The 16,448-nt window shown below is 44.2% G+C and overlaps 1 protein-coding gene across 2 annotated transcripts in view; it reads left to right on the forward strand.

The window, feature by feature from the left end:
* ncanb (neurocan b) overlaps positions 1-16,448 on the forward strand; it is a 135,296-nt gene that overhangs the window by 22,802 nt on the left and 96,046 nt on the right. For both annotated transcript variants that reach the window (XM_031868428.1, XM_031868427.1), the window contains exon 2: positions 6,156-6,238. In XM_031868428.1, the coding sequence (XP_031724288.1) occupies positions 6,166-6,238 (73 nt within the window). In that variant the 5' untranslated portion in view covers positions 6,156-6,165. The remainder of the gene's footprint in view (positions 1-6,155; positions 6,239-16,448) is intronic.

Here is a 16,448-nt window from a genome sequence, read left to right on the forward strand (position 1 = left end):
TCTCTCTCTCTCTCTCTCTCTCTCTCTCTCTCTCTCTCTCTCTCTCTCTCTCTCCCACCTTTGCCATTTGGACCACCGTGTTTATTTAAAATTGAAGAATTAAAGCATCTGAATACACACACATGTAGTCCACACCGCAAGCACTTAATAAATGCACCGCGTGTGGGTTTGGGTGTGCAACTGTGCATGCAGGCTGTGCAGCGAAACCCTTCACTGTAATTGACAGCACTTTTCAGCTCCGTGGCGATAACGCTGGAACAAGCACAGACTCATCCTTAGTCTTATCCCCTCTTCCCTCCTTCCTTTCATCCCTCCATCCCTCTTTGCCTCGCTCCTGATTAACTGCACCTTTTCATGTGAGCACGAGCAGCTCCTCAGTCGCGTACAGCCGAGCGTATTAAAAATCATTTCTATAGCACCTTTCAATATAACAATTACCAAGTGCTTTGCATAAAATGAAATGCATCAATGGCCATGCAACAATGAGAGAATTATAATACAATAACAATAAAGTAGAGCCCAAATCCCGTGGGATAAAAGCACTGTAAGTTAGTACAAATCGTCTGCAAAAAGCTTTCGAGTGCGTCTTGAGTTGAGATGTGCACAGATGTGTGCACTGATGGCTCTGTGCCATGTGCATGTGTGCGTGCTCAACACTCACAGGAGCATCTGCCCATGTTATTCACACTGTACGTTGCATATTCAGTTTTCCTAATATAGTAGACTTCATTAAAACACCGGTACTGTTGGAAGTTCTCCTCCAACAGCTCCTCCTCTGACGTTCCCACACAAAGAAACTGCATCGTCGCTTATGCTTTTGACGTGTTTTTCTCCCGGATCTCATTTGTCTTTGATGTGTCACAATTTTAATCGTCGTCCATGGAAGTCTGCGAAGACAGGAGGTCGGGGTGGGTTGTTAAAAAACAACAACACAGGACTTTCAACCAGGAGAACGCCGTTTGTGTCTCGTTAACAACCAAACGTCCACGTTGATTTATTTTAATTTACACCTGCAAATTAAATAATGTAACAACTGTACTTATTTTAAGCCAAACCATGATGTTTTACAAACACGAACCAATTAGTTTTGTTGCCAAGTAATTGTGTTGCATTGTTCTTTTGTCAACAAACAAAGTTAACCACGTGTGTAATCCGGGAGAACAAGCGTTACGTACAATACAGTTCATTTGTATGGGAATGTCATTTAGTAGGACAAATTGCTATTTCCTGAACATGCACTGTTGCGTGTGCATGTGTGTGATGGAATGACACTGTCTCTGGCTCACGCTGTGTGTTTGAGCCCGTATGGTGGGCTCTGACTCTGATGGCAATTTCCTCTCTTTTTTTCTCTCTTTTTTGGGAGCCTCGCCATATTCCCCTCTCATTGGTTCTACCAGCTCCCGTTCCCTTCCAAGCGTACACATAGAGCGGCGGGCCTTGCACAGCATCAGGGGAAATTTATGGCTGCTTAGGATTCAAGTCCCCCCCTCCATCACCCAGTCAGGCTTGGCATTTGAGTGGGGCTGAAATAAGCTTTGGCTTTTCTCCGTATCGTCTCTTTGCCTTTACTTCCTCTTTCTGTCAACATCCCACCACCTGTCTTCCTCTCACCGTCTCTCTCCGTCTCACATCTCTGGCCCCTCTTCATGCCTCCCTCTGTTTAGATTGTAATTGACTCATTTAGAGAGTTATCAGTGACTCATCTTTAACTGTCTCTTGCACAACATGTTGTGTTCTGGCCCACAGTACCCGGGTTTTTCCTTTTTTTATAAACTGGGGGTGTCCTGCTGTTCCGTCCTCATACAGGTTTTATAAGCTGGAATATAGCCGCCCACTCATCCCTTGTTTTCATTTTAAGTGCTTTGTTATACTGCACAACAAAAAGAAGCCACCCAAGGACGATGCGTGCTGTAAGACAGGTGCGAACACAGAAGCGACCCTGTTAGTGCACAAAAAGTGAACCGCGAAAGCCATGTGTAACACAGTGTGACAGGTTCTAAAACCTTAGTAATATGCTCCCGCTAAGGAAAACAGTCTTTTGTCACTTGAAGGGGTGGCCTCATTTCTCATTCTAAGGGACTTTTACACAGACATTGATGGGACTAACCCCCCCTGTGAAACCAGCACTATTGTGTGTAGGAAAAGTGTGTGTGTGTGTGTGTGTGTGTGTGTGCGTGTGCTGCAGGAAAAACAGCAGTGTGCGGTGATGGAGTGACAGACAGGCAGCCTGAGTGATTAATGAGCCCTCTTAATAATGCACCACGGTGAGGAAAGAGTGACGGGACAATTTGAGAGGAGCAAAGAAAAGGAGAGAGAAGAACAAACGCACAACGGATCGCGAGTCATCGACACAGACGGCGGCAGATTGGCAGCTACATTTTCCCAAATACAGATTGAGGTAAAAAGTGAGATTAAGATGAGATGACAGATCTAGTTGGACCAGATTTATCCCAGGCTGAGGGCTGGGCTCTGTAAAGGTGACTTTAAGTCGGTACATATTTTTAGCACATATTTGTCTGTCCGTAACCTTCTCACTGTCTGTCACCCAGTGGATCTGCCACATCTGCAGGATCTGTGACTGGAAAAGGGAACAGATCTGACTGGATGTTTGCAGCTGGTATTACACACAGGAGTGCTCATGCTGAATTTTAGTCGGAGATCACTCAGGTGCAGCCAGGGGAGTTTGTCTATAAAACAGCTTTTAAAGGTGTGAATTCAATGAAAATTGACTGTTGCTTGCTTGTTCTCGCACGACAATGAGATTGAGATTGGTTCCAATTTCTGTCAAATTACTGTTCAGGGTTTAGTGAACGTTAAAGCACATCCATACTGTGTGCATTCATGGAAAATGCATTCGGCAAACGTGTGGATGTACAGGCTATTGTGTCACAGCAGCTGAATTTAGACTCATGCGTGGGTGTGTCTGACTCGAGTGAGCTGATGTCTTGAAAGGACACTCACAGCATGTGTCCTGTCCCATGCCGTGAGACACACGCACAATGAAACTTTGTCCTAGAATTCTTCCCGTAGACCCTTCTCGTGCCGGCGTCATGGTTACATCACAGTGTTAGCTGGAGGCAAAACAAAGAAAAGACTGCAGTCAAACACAAAAATAGTTTAGCTTAGCCTCCTGCTAACCACAGTCATCACGGATGTTTCGTCACGCAGAACTAAACAATTGGAGAAATAGAGGGACAATGTTGCTAATAGTTTAGCTTAGCCTCCTGCTAACCGCAGTCATCACAGCTGCTTCGTCACGCCGAACTGAACAATTAGAGAAATAGAGGGAAAATGATGCTAATAGTTTAGCTTAGCCTTCTGCTAACCGTAGTCATCACGGCTGCTTCGTCACGCAGAGGGCTAAACAATAAGAGCGATGGATAAAATATTTTGCTAATAGTTTAGCATTCTGCTAAGCGTAGCCACAGCCATGAGCCTTTTAGTGAGCAGAAGCTAAATTATTAGCAACATTTTTGTCTCCATCTCTAAAACACCGATATTGTAAGACTGTACTTTGCTCTGCTTATTCTACTGTTATACTTTTCCTGGTGCTTTGGTAAGAGGAGGCAAAAAAAAAAAAACATTTAGTGTTCTGTTCAGTACAGTAAATGTAAAAGAAGGCCAAACAAAGCACCGGGAAATAAAGGAGAAGGAGCAATCAATAGCAGAGTAAGTGTGTTAGAGAGATGATGGGAGCAGAAAATAAAAGGGAGACGTGTAATAGTATGGTCACAGTAAACAAGGCTCTGGCCCTGGAGAGCACACGAGTAGCTGCTGTTGATGACCGGAAGAGAGAGAGACGATGACAGGGGAAGAAAATGCAGATTCAGACTGACTAATACGATCATTAAGCTGGCACATCTAATTAGTTATACTGTACAAGTTGATTCATGAAAGTTGCAGTTGCAATACCCAAAATGTCATTTCGCTTCATTTTTAATAAACCAGATCTTACTTTCTAGTGTGATATCAAGTCTGTTCTGCATCTCCTCACTAATTAGGGCTGCCCTATGAATTTGATAATGTGAATAATTTGTCAGAGAGCCCCCGCCCCCCCAATTCTGTTCCCCACCACAAAGCAACACAATATATGTAACTTACAAATGTAGTCTTGTCCTAAAATAAGCTTAAAGCAATTCTACAGAAGCTTTGTACAAGCAAACCATTCAAACAGTTTCCCCGACGTACCCGTATTTAGGCTCTGAAGTGCGAAGACTGTTACCGGTTACCCTTAAAGGGTCGATGTTTAACCCTTTGTGCAACCACGTACAATACAAACTACTACCTACCTTCCAATTTCTGTCCAATTGTAGATCCCTTCTAAAGTGCTGACCAGCATTTCTTTATTTATTTCAAAATGTACTCAAAAAGCAAATGAACAAATCACACTATTAAAGTGAACCAGTTGTGGTTGTTTATGTAGTGCATTAAAAGGACTGAATGATTTGTTAAACTATGTGACTTTTATCGGTCACAAACAACGTGAAACTACACTCCAAACACCCAGAGACTCATAAATAAGCTTCCACTGAGCTGCGGCACAGCAGAGGTGTTTGCTGTGAGGCCAGTGTGTTTGTCCTTGGCTGTACCTTTGAGGTTTGAGTCCAACGCTGCTGTAACCGACACCGGCTATCTGTCCAGCATCTCCACTGATCCCCCCCTCCCCAGCCCTCCTCAGGCCCCCAGAGACACTACATTCATTATTTACACACACAGGGTTTCTCAGGCCCCACGGCAGGGCCTGACCTCCCTCATTTGGCCTCAGTCACCAGACACACAACATATTATAGTCAAATATACGTAAATAAACGCACCGATTTTAAATGTGTGACATCTTCTGCCTGTTTGCTTGCTCTTGGCTGCTGTAAGCACTCAGACAGCTACGCAGATAAATCTGAACTCGCTTCCCTTGAAGAATAAAAGGGAAAACCATGCGCGTGTGTTTGTACGACTTGAACAAAATTCCCCAGTTACCTCCCAAAAAAAACCCCCAAATCTGTCCACATAATGCAGACATACCATACACATCAACCTGTTCCTGTCAACCTGGGCTCTCAAATAGATATTTTTCTATATTTATTGTGACAGCGTCGACGCCGCTTTGATATTTCTTCTGCTCGGCAGAGTTTTCAGCATGCCGTGTGCAGCAAGGGAACGCAGAGGTCCATCAAGTTGGATTTGGCTCTTTTGCTGTTTCTGTTGTTAAAATGCATTAGTATCTTTCTCTGTTGTGCCGTGTTTTTTTTTGCCCCCCCCCAAAAAAATCTATTGTTATTCTGCACACAGCTGAGTACGCTCCGTTAATCCCACGCCGCATTTCAACAAACAAGCTTTTATTTACAAAGTAAACTGAATAAAGATTTCTCTTTTTCCACAGATTTTCTTTCACACTTTGAAGGAAACAGCTCTTATCCAAAGTCCAACCTTTATAACGACATTTAACATTTTATTCAAGAACATTGAAACGATTTTATCACCTGGATAACTGTGACGTCGGTGCTTCGGTGTTTAGCGCTGCTGACTTCCGTGTTAGTGTAGATTTCCGTCCGAAGACATGCGAGCCAGGTGGTTTTTCAGAGCAGAGGTATGAACTGAGCATCTGCGTTTATAAAACACACTGGGAAAGTTGCCAGCCTACCACTGCACTGCCTTCTGCCCAGTGCATGCTGGGATTGGTTTAACCACCGTGTGACCCTGAATAGAAATAAAAGGGTAAAGACAATAAATGAATGAGACCTTTTTTTCATATCATTAGGGGCAATACTTGTGTGAAGTGTGAAGTGTAAAGATTATGTCTTTGTCATACTTGAAAAAGATGAAACGCCACGGTCACATTAAGTCAAGTTTATTTGTATAGCCGTTAAAAGCCTTTAATCACAGCTGGTCTCAAAGTGCTCCAGAAGACTTCATCACCCCCACATTATGAAACATTAAATGAGAATGAAGAATGAATTGATTGCCCTCTATCCTAACGCCCTCGCTGTGCGAAAAAGAAGAAAAAAAAATCCTATGAAAAGGAAATTGCAACCGGTGACTCATCCGAGCATGCAGTATGTATCAGACGAGCCTCACAAGGGCAATGTGTTGCTTTGGGTTTGTTCCTCTGTGCACTCACCCCCCCTCCTCTCTCTCCCTCTCCTCATCTGTGTCTCCAGGTGCAGCAGGATGCAGGGCGTCCTGCCTGTGTGTGGACTGCAGCCCCTGCTGGCCCTCCTTCTGCTCCAGACCGCGGGCTGTGGTGAGTCTTCATTAAACTCTGGGCGGTCCCCGTCTCCCGACCCTCTGTGCATGCAAAATGTAAAAAAAAAACGTAAAATGTAATATGTAGTGAGTTCACACTGCGAGGTGTGTGGATTTTGAGAAATGCCCAGGTTCATACTGCATTAGCAAGAATTTGAGTCATGAGCTTACTGCACATGCTCAACTGCCCCACAATGCATTGCGTCTCAGGGCCTTGAGACCATCTGTTAGTCTTGTGAGATTTTGAGCCAGGATAAAGGTTTTAATGTGTCATTTCATTAAGTTAAAACCAGTCTGCTTGGTAAAATACATAGACTGTATATAAGAAGTGGATGTAGTCGTCGTGACATCACCCATTGGGTTGTGAATTGCGGTTTTGAAGCTTCGAGTTCGAGCCATCTTTGTTTTTTGCAACCAGGGAACGGAAGTGACCATATTTGGACAGCAGAGGAGTACGGCTCTAGTATTAGTAGCGACCTGTCAATCATAAGGTAGCCCCGCCCTAAAGCATCCCCTGCTTTATGGTCTGTTTGACTCTAAATGGACCATAATTTACTAAATGAACATCATGTTGTATTGAAGAAGACTTGAAACTAGCGATTGAGACCATAAACCCATGTTTAAAATGTTCACTGAGGTAATAAATCAAGAGAGAAGTAGAGTCATTTTCTCATAGACTTCTATACAACCAGAGGAGCCGCCCCCTGCTGGCCACAAGAGAGAATGTTTAAGGCACTTCCACCTTGGCTTCACTTTTCAGAACGGGAGGTTAACGCCTGAATAAATCGTTCATTTAGTAGTCGGTATGCAATACATACTGAATGAGTATATAGTATGCAGTACATTAATATGCTGCATACTATACAGCCATATACAGCCTCTCTCATTCTTTTTACCGGTAGAAATGGAGCCTATGAATACTTCATGGTCTTGTTACCTCTGATATATCAGATTCTGTGTGCACTCAATCTGCCACATGATTCATAGTTATCATTAATACTAGTGAAAATAAAAAATACATCATATATTTGATAGACTACTTGCGCAACCATCCTGCAAAACCGAGCGTTGCTTTTCAGAATACTCCTCCATAAATCGACACTGGGAGTTTGGATCTAGCTCCTGTCACCACACCAACTTCCATGTACAGGATGTGATAAATGATGTCCCCGGTGTAATTATAGGGGGATGAATACATCTGCTTAAAAACCTGGTTGTAGAGCACGGGGGGAAGCAGGGGGACTGGGCGAGAGCCAGAATGATGTGTGATACAGATAATCCAGCATTTCCTTCCAGTCAAAGATAAACAAAACCCACATCACCTCCAACGCCAAATAGCATATAATCACACAATTTTAAACTTTCAGCCAAGAACCTTTCAAGAATGAAACCACTAGCATAGGATTTTGTAAAAGCGTAGCTCAAATGGCTCAAACTATTATATTGTCTGTTGTCTCCTCGGGGGTGAAAACCTCTCCAGCACGTCTAGTATGAAGAACGTGTTGGAGAACCAGATTTCTGCGCCGTCTCTTAACTTGAAAATCCAGCTTGTGATGTGATGCTTTGACCAATCACAGGTCATCTCAGAGACGGGACGTTCCTATTGGCTTCTTATGGTTTGTATGATGCCCAAAATAAACCTGCCTCCCCCAGCTTTAAGTAAAGTATACAGCTGCAAATAACCCACTTCTGTAAGCTTCCCTCATGCCTGCTTCTGGTTTGTTCACTGGCAAAATCACAACTCACACTGGTCAACACCGCGTTGACACAAAGGAGCATTCATGAGCGAGTGACAGCCAGGTTAGCAAAATGAATGTCCCGCCTACCCACGAATGAACGGTCCCATATGTGATGGTTGAGGTGTTGTGAGGATGACTCGTTAGATCTCCTCTGTCGCGTTGACATCTCCTTGGTCTGTCGGTCGGTCCATTCCTTCCCGTGTCTCGTGTGTTGGTATCTTGAGTGCTTGGCAGACCTTCACAGCTCAGCTACCAGCTCACTTATTTCTCCTGTTTCATCTGCTCATGATTTCCAAAAACAGCACTCCAGAGACGGGGCGCGAGGATGAGATGTAAAGAAGAAAAACAAATCTGGGATGTCAAAAAGCTCACAGTAATCCTCTTAGCCATTTCTAAGAGAAGGAAAGATCATTTTGATATTTTGTTAAATCTCCGAGATTTTTATTTCTAATATACGTTTGCAGAGCTCATTAAAAATTAGCTTCTACTCGGCTGCAAAGCTGGAAGTTTGGGATCTTAATCCTCTCATTATGAGTCAGCAGGTCTCACAAACTCTTGCGAGAGAGACTTGACGTTTTGCATCTGTTTGGATGATAATTTGACTGAATTTTTTAAACCGCTCGACTGAGCTGAGGGAAGGACAGCGTGAGAGGGAAACATGAAGCGAGGTTTTAAGAAAAGAGAGAAACGGAGGCTTCGGTGTCATAGTGCGAAACTCTGAGTCATTTATCTATCTGTACGTCTGTTCTGGTCGCTCAACATCCTCCCTGTTTGGCAGTTTTATTTGTCTATTCTGCAGAGCCGTGCAGGAGAGAGGATGCAATACAAGCATTCACATCCTTCTTCGGCCTCTCTACACTCTCCTCGTACTCCCCTGCTGTGTAGTTATTTTGTATCTGCATGTGTTTATGTGTATGTACAGACCTCATGCCCCCTCAGTGCTCTCAGTGACCTCCCTGACCGCCTGCTCCTCGCTCTAACGTAATGTTTCTGCCTTCTGTGGAGGTAACAAAAATAAAAAATAGAAAAGTCAAAGCACCTGGCACGGGGTCCTTTCTGTGACTCGGGGCTCAGATTCGCCAGCCGAGAGATGATGAAAATGGAGCCAACTCCTCCGTGTGCGTATGTGTTTGCGCGGAAACCTTCAGGTTACATCTGCCAGGTAGTTTATGCAGCCAAATCGCAGAGCAGCTCGCACTCTGGCCCACACACGCACACACACACACACAGATTATCTCTGAGGAGCCCGAAAAACACACTCTGCTCTGGAGGAGTTTAGTTTTTTGAGGGCATTACTGTCTCCTGTTCTCGATGTCTTTTCCCTCCGTTCCCGCATTTTGTGTTAGTTTTTTCGGCTGAGTGACTCTGGAAACAGTCGATGGGAGGTGGAGGACCACAGGGAGGGCTGGCACTAAAGCTCAACCCGTGACACACTGCTTGACAGCCCAGAGATTGGAAAGAGAGGTGGGACGTGGGGGGGACAGATTAGGGGTGAGCTTTTTGCACATGTGTGTGTGTCGATGATAGCGTGAGCATGCCTGCACTTTTGTGTACAAGCGCTCGTGTACGTGTGTTTGTGAATTTGAAGATGTTGGCCGCGTGCCGTGCGAGATAAACGTATCATTATGCTTCAGAGGGCGCAAAATGAGTCACGGCAGCAGCCTGCGGGGAGTTCCTGTGAAGCCTGACATGGCCTGGTAGGAGTCAGCTCAGACTGCAGGGACATGGTTCATATTCGTCACACAGAGGAGACTAGAGAGGAGGAGACTAGAGAGGAGGAGACTAGAGAGGAGGAGACTAGCGATGAGGAGACTAGAGGAGGCAGTCACAAAGGGATGGTTGCAGTGTAGGCCTGTCACAACGATTACGTGACGGGCTGATCGTACGCGATACTGACATGATCTTGATAACTTTTACATTTTTGACTTATCATACAATACCTAGACCTGATTATTTATACATCAATCAAACATTTACCGCAGGTTACATATATTATTATTATATCCACATTCACAGTCCTTCACATTGACGTTAGCTGAAACGTCAACTCCGTCTGTGCTTTTTTTCCTGCCACCTCAGCAGAAAGCAGTGAAGTAGGTCACCACAGAAAGCTAATCAACAATGTTGGGACTAATGTGAACGATAGCATTAGCTGCGTCAATGTTAGCTGTGCTAAGTTTGGAAAGTTTGGAAATAAAGGGTTATTTCAGGGTTTTTAGAAGTGTGTTTGTATGTATACTCCTCTGCTGTGCGTGGTAGAAATACTGTTTTTGGTAATGTCGCTGGTGGGTTTGAAGAGAGTGATGTAACAGCTTCAGTTTACCGTTAGAAAGTGCTGACGGCGAGGATAAATTGGCTGTGGACAGGAGCAGCAAAAAAACACATTTTAACCACCTAGAAAATGTTTAAGTGTACGCTATATTCAGAATATTTTCATGCCTTTTCTGACCGGGAGCTGCAGTCGTTGTATCGCTCTCTTTAAAGCCATGAGACTCCATTGACAAAAACAGTAATTTTACGTGGCCGTTGCTTGTCAGGTCATATCTATGGAAAAACTCTTATGGAAGGGCTCAGGAGAATAGCATTTTGACTCTCAAACATACATACTTAAGGAACACCACCGGGAAGCTACTGAATATCTAATGGAGCTGCCCTTTCATGCTTAGTTCTGCAGGGGCAGGCAGGTCATTATGTGAGACGTTTCATGACAGTTTTCAAAGGCTACTAGCGTGAGACAAAGCCTGAGAGCGAGAACGACGAGAAAACAGAGGACTGTATGGAGAGGAGAAGTAGAGCACGAGAGAAAGAGGAGGGAGCCGCAGAGGGTTGGGAGGGATGTTTCGGGGAGAATGTCAGCGAGGAGACATCATTTCCAAACCCTGCGTGATGTCCGCCCCGCAGACCTGCTGTGTTTAGACGGGCAACGTGGACAAATATAGACAAACACACACACAGGGAACTTCAGTGAGGAGTGTGTTGTGTACAATGTCTTCATTGGAGAGTGTGTGTATCTTTGCATATTTGATTGTGTGTGTGTGTGTGTGTGTGTGCTGCAGTGAAAGACAGGCCAGTGTTGAAACACAGTGGAGAAACAAGGAGGAAACCATCGCCTCCTCATTACATTATACATTATACAGTACATAACCTCCGATGTGCTCTTTGAAGAGGCCACACTCAAAGCACACAGTTAAATGTGTGTGTGTGTGTGTGTTTCCTGCCCTGATCAGAAGCTCCTTCCTTTTTTTTCCCATACGTGGTGCCTCTGTTGCCATGGTTATCCTGTCTTGGGGCTCGGTGGGGGCAGTCTCAGCATCCTTCCCGTCTTCCCAAATGATAACGTATCGGTTTGTAGGAGCCGCCGCCACTTTCGTTGTGTTACTTCTCTCCGTGTCGCTCGTTTTCTCCGTTTGTGTTTCTGTGCGTCATCCAAGGTCTTGTTAAAAGGATGCATTTCTCTGCATCCCGCATCAGAAACAATAAAGACGAACGAGCAGTTTTGTCAGACCGTCCGATCGCACACAAACAAACCCACACTCGCTGTCGCTTTCCTTGAGATGTTTTATTCATATCAGAAGGCAGAAAGGATTCAACTTCTTCCCACTCGTCCCAAAAAGTTTGTTCTGTGTTTATATTTCAACAGGAACCATCTTTGGTTTGTAATATTCCCTTTAGGTGATAGAATGAGATCATCTTACCCGTGTATCTAAATTGCTAAGTATAGTAGTGTGAATGTAAATCTTGTTTTTGAGTTGAAGCCACAATCATTTCTTAGAAAGACGCTGATATTTGACTTTACATTCATGGGAATGTTTCTGGAAAGCAGTGGTAACTAAGAAACCTCTGTTTCATTCTAGTTTATACTTCAACTCCACCACATTTTTCCCGATACAGTAGGTGTCTCCAGGACCACGTTGATGATACACACAGACTCACAATGTGAAAACAACACCATGGTAATAATATAATATAACTCTGACTCATACGGCGGTTAGTGTCCGTTTCCCCACGTAAAACACGGTTCTGTCAGCGCTGTTGCTGTTGTTTGCGCTGTTAGCGCTGTTAGCACCATTAGCTGCTAGCCGTCGGCTCAGCCATCACCATGTTGACAGACGTGTGGAGGAGCACCTTCAATCATAGACTCGCTCTGAATTCCGTATAAAGCGCCGTGAAATTGGGAAAGCAACACTTTTAACTATCTAACAGTGTATTTGTTTCCTGTAGTTTTACTACTTTTACTGAAGTGAAGGAGGAGTACGAAGCAAACAAACGTCCCTGTTTTCTCTCTACTCACTCACATAGTTCTTTCCAGGAAACGTTCTACGAAGTTATAAAGCAACTATTGACCTGTAAAAGCATTTCCATTGAGTCCACATTCTCCTGCATTAAACCACATCCATCACGCTCCAGATTAAAAACAAGAGAACAACAAAAGCAGTCCAGTTGTTTGTGTGGCATCAGCTGTCATTTCATAACACAGTGATCAACCAATAGCGGCACGCCTCTGTCAGACAGCTCATCCGTCATGATTTGTGACACACACACACAGTTCTGCACACACACACACACACACACACACACACATAATCAGCTGACACGCAGGCAGCAGGAGTGGTGCGGCGACGACAGCAGAGGATGCACTCCATCAGTCCCGGTAGCTCTTGACTGACGGGTCTGATGTGGACAAGTCGGAGAGAAAAGGGGCTTTTATCATCGGAAAACCCGGTGCACGCTCCTCGGAATAAAAAGAATGAGGAAGAGAGGGAGGGAATGAGAAATGATATTTGCACTTGTGTTCTATTACAGTGAGAATGCCATTACCGCCCACCCCATTTCGGTGTGCAGCTCTGTGCCAGCACCATAAAGGCTCTCCAACGGTGTTTAGTCATTTCGAGAGCGTGAAGACGGATAGGCCGACAGGTGACGAGCACACAGACGCCGCCGCGGACCTCCGGGAAAAAGAAAATCCGAGCTCTGTGTGCGGAGACGTTGGAAGTGGAGCTTCCAGGAGGAACACGCTGCCCTTCTCGACACAAAGACACAGGACGAGGTCAATGAAAGATCGCCCGTTAACATTTAACAAAGTCCGGACTAGTCAATGAGTTTAACTTAGCACACAGTCTTTACTTCTGCACCATTTAGTATTGACATCCAGCTTCATTAGTCCTTCTCCTTTTTATCAGCCTTGTTTAGAGAAAAGGGTGACAAAGAGCAATATGGAACACAGATAGATATCGAACAAAGGCAAGCTTCTCAGGGGTTAAGCTTGTGATAACATTTCCATCTAAATGCAGATTTGATATAGCAATGGCATCGGGGCCCCTCGCTAGTTTACATTCACGACCACAAAGGATGAGAACAATGTGTTGTTTTTTCCTTCTTTTTATTATTTTCACCTGCTCTCCTTCACGCTGTAATTTAGGCTTTTCAAGACGGGATCTGCAATTGATTTCATTTTATTTTGTGTTGCAGCAAATTGCAGCACCGGCAGGGAAACAAAGATAAACATTTGTCCAAATAAAGTGGACAGAAAGAGTGAAGGGAATGTTGATTGTGATTGTGAAGCTTGGTTGGCTTCATTTGTGGCACCGTCTCGCCATTGGCAACATAAGTAGCTTAATGTCACCCAAATGGTGCTTATCCAGGTGGAACCTGGCAAGGAACTGGCAAGCAGATTAAACAATATTGATGCCTCTTAGAATACATTTGCCTGCTTTTGTTTCTAGCAAGCTCTTGGCAAGGTGGTTCAGAAATTGCAGTTTGATTGTCTTCTGGGACCGCACATTACTCCGTGTGTGTTTGTTTGTTTGTGTGTGTGTGTGTGTGCTTGAAGGGAAGAGGCCCACACGCGAGTGTGTGGTAAACAAAGATGAGTGCCACATCCTCGAGGGGGATCGAGCAAAGAGAGTGACAGCAGGGAGTGGAAGCTGAAAGCCTCCTATGAAGGATGTGTTCTCTGAGTGAGTTTGTGTCTGTGTGAGAACGAATGTGACGCTATGTCAGTCCACCTCCCGCTGAATCACAAAAAGTGCATCTCTACTTTTCCCATCACACCCTCTTGACTCCTTTTTCCACATGACATCACTCCAATTTGCCCGATGCACATACCTCCAGCTTTTTACATTTTTATTTATCATGTATTTCTCCTCGCGGCCGCCGCTCACTATCTAGCACTCCGTTATGCCGGAGTCAATTGTGCTTGTTCATCTCTTCCGTAGCTTCTGTTTTTCCCCCTCTGTCAGTGTGAAAAGAACATTGCTGCTTCTAGCAAGTAAGACAAATTCAAACAGTGAATCTATTTTCCTCTACACCCACTCCTACTGCGCAGTTTGTGGACCACAAACTGTAAAAAGCCACTTTGGTCGACAAATGTAAATCACAACATTGGCATTTTAACCTGCAGTCGCTGAAGCTTTTGGAGTGCTTTCGTTAATAAAACGGTAGATTTGAGTACCTGTACCATTATTGGACTTGCATCTACTCTGGAAAAAAATGCTAGGTTACGTAATATCAAAACAAATAATGATTCTTTGCGAAGCGTAGTTCAACATTTATCATGGGAGTGGAACACAGAGACCCGAATTCTCTCCGCGACCAACAAATCCTGCGGAAAACAGCCAGTACGTGGCTTCCTCAGGTCGTGTTCCTGCTAAGTGAATTCTCTCTGCAGCCGTCAGAGCATTGTTGTGTTTTACCTGCTTGTAAAACTAACCGCCATTTGAAACCATTCATCCCCTCTGCTATCCGACTTTTAGATGCTCCAAACGTTTATTTTACCGTCATTATTTATAGACTTTATTCCACATTTTAGCTCCTCTGTGTGTTTGTTGGCTTGTATGTGGTTTTTGTTTGTTACTGTGTGTCTCTGTGTACAAGCTGCTCGTAACTAATTGACCATTGGTGGGATTAATGAAGTTGTCTTGAATTTGAAGTTTGGGAAATAAGCTAATTTGTTTTCTTGAGAAAATTGATACCCCTCTCGTGTTTGTATGATACACAGAGTGGTGCAGGGATGACATGTTTTTGTCGGCCAACCTGAAAGTTAGCATCGACCTCAACATTTACTGACGTATTTCCTATCGTAGAACAAAACATCAAAGTCTCTAAAGCTTGTGTTAACCACACACCACATTTGATGCATCTCACATAAAACGACATTGACTTCGACACAAGGGAAGCGGAAGTGCAAAAAGTGCATTTCCTGGTTTTAGGACTCATTCCTGCAGCGCTCTATATGAAGCTACAGCGGGGAGCCATCTTAGCTTAGCATAATGACTGGAGACAGAAACATTTTTACAAAACAAAGAATAGTGCTAGTAGGTGGATTTTCTCACCTTCAGGCAAAGCGAGGGAGTAGGTTTGCATATGGACATGTCCCCACCAATATTTGAGCGAACTCTTTCGTGTCATCTTTGGAGTGAACACACAACATTATAATTGTAATATTACCTCTTTCTCAAAATGCTACGACTCCTCAGAGAACGCAGATAGGTGGGCTGTGTTTGGAATGTGCAGAACATTTTGAACATGAGCCACAATCTGGCAGAAACAGCTAAAGTCCAGTTTATATTATTATTATTATAATACATTAGTTAAAATGAGTTGTATCTTTGATGTGAATCGGTGACATGTGCATATTTGTCGAGGCTACTTCCCCAAACAAAAGACACAAAATAGGTGGAAAGAGTGAATCGTGCCTTGTCACCTGGCTCCTGAATTTTGTGTTTTCCTTCACATAAATAAAATTATTTCCACCATAAATTGATGCAGAGACATTCACCAGAGTGCAGGAAGTGTTTGACGCTCCGAAACGAAAGCTACGCCCTGGAGACAAAGCCTTGCTTCCTGAATGTAACCTCATGTGTAATGGACAGATATGGAAGTGATATCAATCTTCTCGTTTAACTTTCCACCTGAATAAATGCGTTTCACAAATTGTTGAACTATTCCTTAAAGATGATGGTTTGCGGCCCACGCTGTTTTACTTGTTTATTCTGCACCTCCCCTACTCGTCTCATCTCATCCCTCCGCCTGTGTAAGCCCCATGCATTTCGTTTCGCAGGTCGCCTCGCTCCACGGGCTCAACTCGAAACGAGAGGCCATTTTCAGAGCACAAATCCTGTTTTGATGCCGCCATGCAGAGCACCACAGATCAGTCGGTGAGGGGAGTTAGACAAGCAGCACTTGTCTAAGACGATGTCACTGGGAGAAGAGAGGAAGAAGTGGGTATTTATGTGTGTTCATGCGCCGGCGGGGAGGAGGAAATGTGATGGGAGGGCTGATGTTCAGGGTGGAGGCTCTCAGCCTCTTAGCTTGAGCAACTGCAACAGTGTAATGGCTGCTGGAATGAGCAATGACAGCAATCCACACGTCTGCTATTTGTGTGTGCTCAAAGTCACATTAACCATCCAGTAAGGAATGAAAAATGATGGCTTCAAAGATGCCTGTGTGTGTGTGTGTGTGTGTGTGTGT

This window comes from Anarrhichthys ocellatus, unplaced genomic scaffold, assembly GCF_004355925.1.
Source record: "Anarrhichthys ocellatus isolate YVR2014 unplaced genomic scaffold, GSC_Weel_1.0 scaffold42, whole genome shotgun sequence".
Taxonomy (NCBI): domain Eukaryota; kingdom Metazoa; phylum Chordata; class Actinopteri; order Perciformes; family Anarhichadidae; genus Anarrhichthys; species Anarrhichthys ocellatus.